Here is an 11,844-nt window from a genome sequence, read left to right as displayed (position 1 = left end):
AACTCACACCGGAGCCGTTCTGTAGTTTCCAAACTTTTCGTGCGTAAATTCTTTCCCGAAGTCACAGAATGTCCGTATTTCGTGATTCAGTCACAGACGTTGACATTGCCTATTATCCGTTTTTATCCTCGTCGCCACTGTTGTGTTTGTTACTATTTTATCAATAAGATGCATAGAGGCACGGCTTGCTTGTAACTAACTTCATTTAATAAGAGCAGAGCGGTGGAAGCAAACAGGCATTACCAATCAACACTCTTACAGAACTCCATCAGGTTACTCCAAACACTACAGATACATATGTGTTGTTAGGTAGTTTCTGTTGTTATTGCTGGTTTCCAAGTCAGGTGTCAGTTTCAATTTAGTAACAGAACTCTGTGTGTGTGTGTGTGTGTGTGTGTGTGTGTGTGTGTGGTGCAGGGGAGGTGGGGGGTGGAGAGTGGGGACTTGAGGCTATAGCTGCTGGTGAGTTAAAAATAGCTGTTCATGGACAGATCATTTCTCAATTAATTAGACATCCATGCTGCAATGAAGCAAGAGCCTCTCAAAGAGGAAGCTCTCAAACTTGATTTCAACAATTTCACTTAAAGGTCTGGCAAAGCCAAGGGGGAAGTATGAATAACATGTGTCACACAGAGCACACCTTGACACCTTGATTAGTTGATACCTGAGCCCAAAAAGAGATGACGGGCAAAAAAAAAACTGTTTAGAAGAATGAGATCAGGTGACACTATACCGTCCAGACCAGGGGTGGATGTGAGAGTGCAGAAGACCAAGGCGTTTTGGCTGGAACGCAGAGTGACAACACATTCGTTCTGGTCAGCAGCATGGCCTGCCCGATAGCTGTGGCTCTCCTTGTCCTGGTTCTGGCCATGGACGCCCAAGCTCAAGAAGACCCACTCTTGCCCTTTACAGAGTGGCTGGACTCAGAGGAGCTGGTGATGCTGAAATGGGGCTTTGACGACGTCCAAGGAAACATTACCTTCGAGTTGTGCGTGAATACCACGGGCTGGATCAGCTTTGGCATGAGTCCCAACGGGGGCATGACTGGAGCTGATTTGGTCATTGGAGGAGTAAACCCAGATGGATCTTATTTTGGGGTAAAGAACAGAAATTATTTTTCTGTCTTTTTTTTTCCTTGGTCAAACACTCCCATCTTCTCTCTTGCTGCGAAACATTGACTGTGATGTCTTGGAAGTCTTCAATTGAATATAACTTTGTTGGATGGATAATTTTTGAATTTCAGAATCATGGAGCTATGTAGGTTTCATTCATCAATGATTTGAGCAATTTTCAAAGATCTTCCACCATCTTCTTACTATCCTTTGCAGGACTACCATGCCAATGGAAATGAGATGCCTACACTTGACCAGGAGCAGAGCTACAGTCTGCTCTCTCTCACTGAGACCGATGGACAGACCATTATGAGATTCGAGAGGTCCATCAAGTCTTGTGACACAGATGACCATCCTATTACTGTGAGGCACAAACTCAACCAATTGTTATTTTACCAAATTAATTACAATCAGCTTGTGAGATATGCTTGTAGGTGAAGCTTGTGATGCTTGTGGTTGATATGCTTTGACTGTCTCCCTGTATCAAATATTCAATATTTCATAATTAATTTAACTTGTCTAAAATATTTGTTTTGTTATGTCTTGTTATGTTCTCTGTGTAAAGCATTTTGTCCGTCTAGAAATGTGTGATTTAAATCACACATTACTTACAGTATGTACTTATATACTATACAATATTACTCTAGACAGGCCTGTTAATCTCAAGGAAATGTATAAAGTCATGACTGTGGTTTCAAAGAACGCATTACATTATGAATAGTCATCTGGATGACTGTTTGAATGGACCGTTTGGACCACTTCATTTTACAAAGGCTCAGACAGTTCTGATGCATTGTCCATAAACATGTCTTATTGAGGACAGTAGAGAGTAATATACCAGACTAAGGATCATTTTATACACCTTGTATTTACATTTACCCTACATATACTATGTACTATAATACTATTCATAGCAAATGATTTCCTGAAAGGACACCATTACAATCCAGTGCAGACGTGTGTGCCTGCTCTCTGGCTGCCCAGTTCTTGGACTAGATGTTGTTTGCACCTTACTGTACCAGCTGAGTTGCGGGAACATTCATGGCATCAGTTTACTTGCTTTTCAAAGGCATCATATCATTGGACCACCATGTTCTTTATAATGAAAGCACAACTGTAGATAAAATAGGAGAAAAACAAGTTCTTGATAGAGGTAATGCCCACGCTGTGGGTCTTTGTGTTGCTACGGTAAGACCATAGGGAAAGGAACACCTTCTTAAACATTGTCTGACCATAACAATAGGCACATAAGCTGTAAATATGAGGCACAATGTGTGATGTAAAAGATACATGTTGGTCCATTGTGCAGGGAATTTAGCTGTATTGAAGCTATTTGAAAGTGTGTGAAATGAGAGAGCTAGAGGGTGGTGGAAGCTGGAAAGTTCAGAGGAGTTCACAAGAGTTCAGAAAAGTTGGAGATGGATATCAATTTCTCATGAAGTTGGTCTTGTTGTGTTTGTTGCATAACATGCATTAGTTTCTAGGTTACTTGATGGCCCAGACAACCACATAAATTATGTTTCCCCATCATTAGATATTGTGTTCAGTTTGACAAATAAGTGTACTGTGATTACCTTTGTCAAGAACTGGCCAAGTTTGGTGGGAAATTGGTGACCACTTAATCAAGAGGTCTACATTTTAACTTGTGGTGATAAATGACCCTTAGTTACTGAACAACACTCAGAATGAATCTCACTAACAGAATGAACAGAATGAATCTCACTAACTCTTGAATTTCCCCTTGGGGATCAATAAAGTATCTATCTATCTACATGTATCTATCTATCTATCTATCTATCTATCTAATAATAGACCTACTGTTGGAATTTTTACCGTAATATTTAGAACACAACTTCCTTCATCAAAAATCCTTCCTTTTCTTAGACCTCATATCAATATCAATCATCACTCATCTCCCAGTTTGATCTGCATACTATATTGCACAGTGTGTCTTGATTGGTCTTACAGAATCTTTAAGACTTGTCTATATAACCACATCTTCCTCCCACCTGAACTGCAGGAGCTTCCCGTCAAGCTGATCTATGCGTATGGGCAGACTGATCAGATTGGGTATCACAGACAGCTCCGAGGCACCAAGGAGGTGAATCTGCTCAAGTACATGCCTCGCTCCATCCCCACCCAGAGCCAGTACTTCGACATGACCATGTTAAATGTAGGACTTCTCTCATTTCTCCTATTATGTCCAAATATAAGAACGGATCAAGCAAAATCAATCAGTGGTTTGAACTGAATGATATCTGAATGATAACTTGCTTTGCAGTTCACAGTTCCTGCTGTGGACACCCGTTATGAGTGCAGGGTGTTGAACGCGCCCACATTTGCTGAGAAACAGCACATCTATCGGGTAGGCAAGAAACACTGTATTGGAACTGAATGGATATGAGACTGAAAGAAAATGGAAATTCATAATTTACAAGAATGCTTTTTTCAATAATATTTATTAATGGATGATTATTAATGAATTACTGAATGAATTAATCCTGTCTACACTATATGCCACACAAAATAAATCCTATGGCAGAAAGTTAGTACTACCGAGGGATGGAATGAAGTAAAAGTTAAGGTAACACTTTATAATAACTACACACAATTTATCATTTATTAAGCATTTGTTAATTATTAGTTAATGGTTTGTTCATCATTAGTAATTTATTGTTCATGCATAATTCATCATCAGTAAAGCATTTGTTCATAAAGTTATGAATGGTTTGTTCATAGTAAATAAAACAAATGTTTGTAAATACATGGTTTATGCCTTATAAATAATGAAACAACCATTTATAAATGAAATCATCTCCCTATTATGAACCAGTTACAAACTATTAGTAAATGCTTTGATCATCATTTGTAAAGTATTACTCCTATGTTAATTCTCATACTGTAATTCATGATTAACTCAGGAGTTACAAGTGGTTAGTTAATGATATCTGTGAGCTCATCTAAAGTGAGGACTGAATATGCCTTGCTACACATTTACAAATGAGTTATAAAGGTTACATTTGCATTTATTCATTTAGCAGACACTTTCATCCAAAGAGACACTATCAAAGAAAGTAAAGAGCAACCTGGGGATTGAACCCCCAACTATTTGACTTACAGCATGCTAGCCCAGAGCCTTATCCACTACACTACCTCTGGCCACTGCTATTGTGACTATAAATTCAGAAATATAAAATAGACGCGCTTGTTTGTTTACTATGAACAAACATTTATAATTGTGTATACGCATGATTTACAGATGAGAGTTAAGGTAGGAATTATGCTTTAAAATTAAGAACACAGCATTTAATAACATGCTTAACAGTGTGTAGCTACTACAGTGTGTACAACTATTGTATCAATGCGCTGCTTAGTGCTACATCAAATGTAGTCATACGCATAACAGGAAAGTAGTTCTCTTAAAACAAGTAAAACTAGATCCCATCTACTTCTGCATGGTAGCAGAGGTGGTGTAGTGGTTAAGGAGCAGGGCTATCATTCTGCAGCCTGTTCAGTTGGGAGTTCGGCTTCTGCGTTTGTGTTTAATTTAATTGACGTGTATGTTGCTCTGGATAAAATTGTCAGCTTAATGAATGAATGTGAACGTAGTATTTACAACTCATTTGCAAATGTGTAGCAAGGCATAAAAAGTCCTCACTTTAGATGAGGTCACAAAATATCATTAACTAACCACTTGTAACTCCTGAGTTAATCATGAATTATAGTATTAGGAAGTGGTTTATAAAACATGTATTCACATCCTTACTCATCATTAGTGCATATGTAACAACTGTTAAATAATGAATAGTATTTCATTAAGAAAATGTTATTGCATGTTAAATTAAGTATTAGCAGCAATTTATACATATTTTAGAAATAGGCTTATTCACTATGAACAAACCAATGATAACTTTGTGAACAAATGCTTAAGTAATGATAAATTATGCATGAACAATTAATTACTAATGATGAACAAACCATTAACTAATAGTTAACAAATGCTTAATAGATGATGAATTGTGTGTAGTTATTATAAAGTGTTACCAAAGTGAATATATTGGAAAGGAATTCATTTTCTTTTGGTTGGAACTAAATTTATGTTGTGTATTCCAAATGAGTAAATTGAATCGAATGGAATTCTTTAACAAGAAGCAACATGTTTCACTCAAGGTTGTGTTATAGGCTACTTTGTTGAAAATGATTCCACATGTAAATCCACGTTTGCTCAAAATGTAAGTGTTTGATTTGTCTAGATTGAAAGACATTGTTTTCTGAGACTACCTGATGATGTTGTGCTGTCCTTGTCCATAATCTAGATCGCGCCACTGATTGATCACCTGGATCTCGTGCACCATTTGCTTCTCTACAAATGTCCGCCGCATGTGAACGAAACCTTTCAGGAGCAATGCTACACTAATCCCAAACACGGTGCCTGCTTTCAAATCATGGCTGCATGGGGAGTAGGGGGCGGGGTGAGTTATTTTTTTAGTCATAATAAACTAAGAAATGTATAAGAGTCCAAGTGAATTTATTGTCTGGTTCATGAAGCCTCTCAATTAGCAAGGAAGTTGCTTTGCCTCTCTTTAAATAGGCTACTGATATTCATCTTTTTGATCACAGGACTTTGAGGTCCCAGAGCATGTGGGGATTCCTATTGGAGGAGACGAGGGGGACTGTATGTACAGGCTTGAGATCCACTACAATAATCCAATGTTGATTGAAGGTACTACGCAGAACTGTCTAAACTCTATTGTATAGAAGGTGATTGCACAGAGCTATGTAGTTTAAATCATGTTGCCTCATACCTCAAAGCAAATGATTAATCAATGTAAACTTAAGTGGACTGCATGGCATCCGTTATCACAGCGGCACCCTTTGAGGTCGTCATGTATAATGTCCAAAATGTCTGCCGTGTCCCCTCCTCCTCCAGGTCTGGTGGACAACTCAGGGCTGCGCTTGTACTACACATCCCAGCTCCGCAAGCATGATGCAGGCACTCTGATGGCTGGTCTGGCAGTGGCCCCTGGGTACATCATACCACCCAATACCACATCTTTTCACGCATATGGTGTGTGTGACCTGCCCGCTGACACAAAGGTACTTTAATCATCAGTTTGTCCGATCATGTAATCTTACAATACTGTATGTCTTGCTGAAGTTTGCGATTCATGAAACGATGGAAGTCACTGGATGTCATCTACATAACACACCAGATCCTGCAGATGTTTATCACGTCAGAGGTACTAAACTGAACGTCTTGGCTCAGTGACTTAATCCTTTTATCACATGTGCATGTGTGGGTTCCTTAGGTTCAGGATATGCAGGTGTTTGCAACTGAACTGCATACTCACCTGGCTGGGCGGAAGGTTCGGGTGGGTCACTTTAGGTGAGATGAAGATGCTCATGTCACCAGTAGGCCTATCACAAAAATCATTAGTCAACTGAGTATAAAATGAAAGCACCAGACTGAAAGATATACTGTACAGTTGTATTATAAAAAGTTTGGGCTAGCTGGAAATTAAACATCCTTTATTTTTTATTTATATTTGGTTGACATTATTATCCAAAGCGCCTTACATACATCAATCATTCAGAGAAACTCAGAGTTCAGTACTTTGTTCAAGGGCACAAGGTTCAAGATCTTTGTTGGGAATAAAAGCTACAACTTTTCTGGTTGCTGCATGTTAGCCGAGCTCCTTAGCCACAATGCTATCACCACTTTACTTCAAGTAGGCTATTTTATAGGCCTACTATACCAAAGGGAGCAAAGGATATATATGATTCATATATGATCAGTAATTACGTCAACATGGACATTAATATCCCGACTATTGACCTTATTCAGAATACAACAATATTGTGATTATGGGGTTTACATCGTTGATTGACTATTCCATTCATATTCCTGTGTGTAATACAGCAGAACCCGATCATTACTAGCAAAGACGGTTGATTCTGTAAAAGTTTCTACAACGAAAATTCTAATAGGACAACGTCATAGGCTGATACGGTCTCAATTAGATTATTCTGACTATGACCTTAATCGGGTTAAGGTAATGGTGTTTATATGCCAGTGTATTATTCAGAATGGTGTCTTAATTGGTTTAATATTGGAATATTAATGTTCATGTAAATCACTTTGTTCTCCACCCTCTTATCTATTATGTTTCAGGGAAGACAAACAGATTGGATTTTTGGCCTATGATGATCACTACGACTTTGAATTTCAGGAGATGAAATACCTGGGCAAAACAAAAACTCTTAAAAAGGTTTGCATTTATGGTTTATTATCACGTATAATGTTTTATGAGATTGGCATGCATAACAGATGATATATTTTTACTTAGAGACCTAGAGACCTAGACCATATGGATATGGTTTAGATTGTGACAGTATAACAATATTTCAAACTTCTGTGTAAACACTTCTAGCTACTGTCTGACTGAATCTGTCTGTCTGATTATGCCTGGCTTTGATTTGTAGGGAGATTCTCTTGTGGTGGAGTGTACATATGATACCTCTAATCGCACTGGACTCACATGGGTCAGTATATTGAGTATTATATTGACTCAGTATAATACTGAGTAATTATATTGAGTATATTACAATATTGAGTAACCAAAGCTTTGAACTCCAATTCATCACCAACACTTCTTTCTCAGGGTGGCTTGAGCACACAGGATGAGATGTGTCTGGTATTTGTCCTCTACTATCCTGCCTCCAATATAAGCAACTGCGTCAGTTTTCCTGACATCGAGGCCCTAAAGACCAAACTGGGAGCATCAACAGATAAGTAAGACACAGGACCGTGACTTACAAAAAAAGAACAGTGGGAGTATACCAACCTCACCAATTGCCCTGGTTTATTTGAATATAATGTCATGGAATTCTATAGAGCAAACAGGGTGTTGCACCAACGACCCGCGGCCTGGTGGGTGCGTTAGTTCCAAGAGTATCACAATCCGTCAGTCAAAAAGAGAACTCGCACACCAATGTTGCCGATGCAAAGTTTAATCCAACCAGTGAGTGTGAAGTGTTACACTCACTGGTTGGATTAAACTGCATCGGCAACATTGGTGTGTGAGTTCTCTTTTTGACTGAAGGATGGAATTCTATATGAAATACAATAGAAAACCTATTCCATCTCTACTTTTACCTCAGCTGGGTGGCTTGTATTGATATTGTGCCAACTGTGTTGCAGTGAATTGTACGTGATGCTCTACCAGAAGAAATGGGATGAAGAGGCAGTCATTGAGTACGAGAGGACCTTGAAAAACATCCCACAAGACCTTATGGTAGATGATGGAGAGGCAAGTGAAACACAAATACTTTATCCAAAATGGCATATTTGTTTCCGCAGGCCAATACAAGCTCAAATCACAACGACATATTCTATGGTCATTCAAACGATTCTGCCCATAAGGAACACATTTTCTTCATCTTTATCATATACTGACCTCCCTCTCAATGAGACTCTTTGAAGGTTCAGGTTTTCCCTGAAATTGTGAAAGCACAAACATCAGTTTACACACACGTTACCCTAAGCCTATTTCAAATATATAGGAATAATTACAAATATAACATTCAAATAAACAGATATACTTCCCTCTCTTATTTTGGCAGAACATGCACTGGAACCGCATTGACAACATCAGTGACTTGATGGAGAGTCCGACACCCAGCTGTGACAGAACTCCACCGCGACCAGGGCCATCAAACACATCCAACATGGCCAGAGTGTCTTGGGTTCTGTTGCTGTTGATCTGGGTAGTCGTGTGTGCATTCTAATGTTAGCACCATCCCAGTGTCTTTTCAGGTCAGGTGTCTGAAATCTCCACACCAAGCACCATATAAATCAAGTGTTTGATCACATTAAATCCTAGTTTTTCTGTCATGCATGCAATACCTTTGTAATCTGATATCTGTACACTTTAGATGAGTTTATTAAGCAGTTGATTTGTGTGACATAAAAAGAAAATGAGATAAATATTTTCACCTGATCTTTATCTGATACATAAGTTTTCTGGTTCATAATTACAATTTTGCAATAAAATATGATTCACGGTTGCAGTTGTAAATTTGTTCTCTATATTGTTTTTTTTTTTTGTGCAACTCTTAAAAAACATAGCAAATGGACTGATTTCAAATCAACATGCACTGTTTTTTGGGATGGTGAGGGTCACAGGATTTTAGTCTGTAGAGCAGTCCCATCTGTAGTGAAAATATTAGGCCACAAGGGGACACTCAAACTCCCTCACACACCATAGCCCACTAGAGCTCGAAAATGGAAAACATAGATATGTACTTTCCTTTCATAACACTGAATTAAAAACACACAGTTCAGTAGTTTCAGTAAGATTTAAAACCGTATACTCGTTAATATAATATTGACTGTGTTGATAACCACAAACATGCAATTGTTTTCAGACAGGTATTGTATTCTATTAAAAATAAAAGCAATCCTTACTTCTTGTTCATGTTATTGTACAGTTAAAATAATATTTTGATGTGTAATGTTACCAAAACAGAAACTGCTTAAACTTTGCAAATATTTAACGGTGTAGCATAAAGGAGTACTTAAACATATTATTGAACGATACTTGATTGTAAAGTGCTGCAGGTCCTTCCACCTGTCCCTGTTATACTCTATTTACAGTAAAAGCTGTCGCTGCAAGGTCTGCTACTAAGGTCTGCTACTACATGACATCCACCAATCAACACCACAGATGTGTCAGCGCCAGTAAGCTGTCACAAATAAATCAACAATGCCTGTAGTGACACATTGCTAACATGATAACACAAATGAGTCTACAAACTTATGAGGGAATACTGATGGCCCTGTCAACACATAGGCCTAAAGAATAGAGTTGTTGTTTTTTTCTTTGTGGGAGTAAGCAAATAAACTTGGTGCCACCAAAGAACAGGTTGATATTTCCTGCCAAAAACAACCGTTACAAAGACAAAAGACTCCACAAGTTCAGTGTCTGCATAGCACAGATGGACTCGACTTGCAGCTTCTTCATTGCACGGCAAACTATGTTAACCCTTCCTATTATACCAGAGCAGTGTTTCTATGGATACAGGCCATAAATCAGCTAGCTAGATCATCCTGGGGTTGTGACTCACACGACTGCTTCTGAGACCACGTGTAGTTTTCAATCTCTCTCATTTATAGGGGGTCGACTTTGTTAATGCCTCCTTCTGTACACCCATGCGCTCAGAAGATGAACGAATAATTACACAGATACACCAAACGAAATAGACGTAGTTAAAATGGATATCAAATAAATAGATATTGAAATGATGAAATACCACATGATGAAGACGTGATGACAGTAAAAAAAAAAGTTTGATTTGATAGGATAGAGTTTCATATTGAATAAATGTCATTTTCCTAAAGACAAAACGGCAATGCTCCCTAGCATGTGTGTGTGTGTGTGTGTGTGTGTGTGTGTGTGTGTGTGTGTGTGTGTGTGTGTGTGTGTGTATGTGTGCGCGTGCTCAGGAGATAGAGGAGCCGCCCAGCAACTGGAAGGTTGCTGGTTGGAGCCCTACTCCTCCTGACCCTGTCAAAGAGTCCTTGAGCAAGACACTTAACCCCAGTGCTACTGATGAGCAGGTTGGTGCCTTGCATGGCAGCCTCTGCCATCGGTGTGTGAGAGTGTGTGTGTGAATGGGTGAATATGAGGTATAATGTACAGTAAAGCGCTTTGGGCGCTCGCAGGAGTCGAAAAAAGCACTATAAATGCAGTCCATATACCAATTACCAAAACCATTTGGCATAATAGTATCTATAAAGATACTTGCAAGTCCAAACATTAAGTGCTGTGGCATTATCATCAAAGAAATGAGTCAATAGTAACAGAGAAAAGGAAGCTCACTACAGTGTGTCTCAACCACTGGGCTGGACCCATTAGTGGGCCATTAAGCGTGCCAGGAAATGTTTTCAAGTTGAAGCTATTTTTTTGTAGAGTACAATATCAATTTAATCTATAAAGGATATTGTATTTTTTAGGGTAGCCTAACCATGTTAGATTTATACGTAACAGCTATCAAAATAGTAGACTAAATGATTCATTCTGACTTTAAATGTCATCAATTTGATGCACTCAGTTTGACATGCCAATGTTCTATGCTGTGTACATTTCAATGCTATGATAGGCTTAATATTTGATCAAAAACGACTAAGGTTCTGTGAAAACACAATCTAGATTTCATAACATATGGTTTTGTCAAAGGAGGTGATGATGTTGAGCCCACAGCCCAGTGTGTTGAGTGTGGCTTAACACTGTCAAACAAAATGTTCAAAACTGCAGCATCTGGAAACAAGACACCCAACTCTGGTTGGTAAGCTGGTTAACTACTTCAAAAGAAAAGAAAACAGACTTCGGCTATAGAAAAAACATCTAGCCCAAAGTGGGGATCTTTTTTAATGGGCCTCAGCCTATTACAATGAATAGGTGGACCTTGAAGCAAAAAAGGTTGAGAACCCCTGCACTTAAGTATTTAACAGGATTTATATGGCTATCCACTTATTCTAAGGTTCTATCTGACATATTTGTCAAAATTGAGTTATTGACATATTCTTATTCTGTGACAAGTTCATAAAGGTAAGGTGAGGTGTCTATTTAAGTTCTATACATTTTTGGACATAATATCTAAAGAGTCTAAGAATGTTATCAATTATCAACACAACTCTGTGGAATTCTAAAACGTCAAAGCTGAATATCTC

At 38.4% G+C, this 11,844-nt stretch overlaps 1 protein-coding gene across 1 annotated transcript; it reads left to right on the top strand.

Annotated features, from left to right (window-relative positions):
- Nucleotides 1-824: 824 nt before the first annotated feature.
- On the top strand, nt 825-10,676 carry moxd1l (monooxygenase, DBH-like 1, like). Its single transcript, XM_062533349.1, is given in 13 exon segments — nt 825-1,097; nt 1,329-1,475; nt 3,133-3,285; nt 3,394-3,477; nt 5,429-5,584; nt 5,733-5,835; nt 6,043-6,224; nt 6,422-6,498; nt 7,285-7,381; nt 7,596-7,655; nt 7,775-7,905; nt 8,314-8,426; nt 10,618-10,676. Coding segments are annotated over 13 exon segments (1,635 nt in total).
- Nucleotides 10,677-11,844: the final 1,168 nt, after the last annotated feature.

The sequence above is a fragment of the Sardina pilchardus genome, chromosome 3 (genome assembly GCF_963854185.1).
Source record: "Sardina pilchardus chromosome 3, fSarPil1.1, whole genome shotgun sequence".
In the NCBI taxonomy this organism is placed as follows: domain Eukaryota; kingdom Metazoa; phylum Chordata; class Actinopteri; order Clupeiformes; family Clupeidae; genus Sardina; species Sardina pilchardus.
The sequence above is the reverse complement of the archived record's forward strand: the minus strand, read 5'-3'. Positions and strand labels throughout refer to the sequence as shown.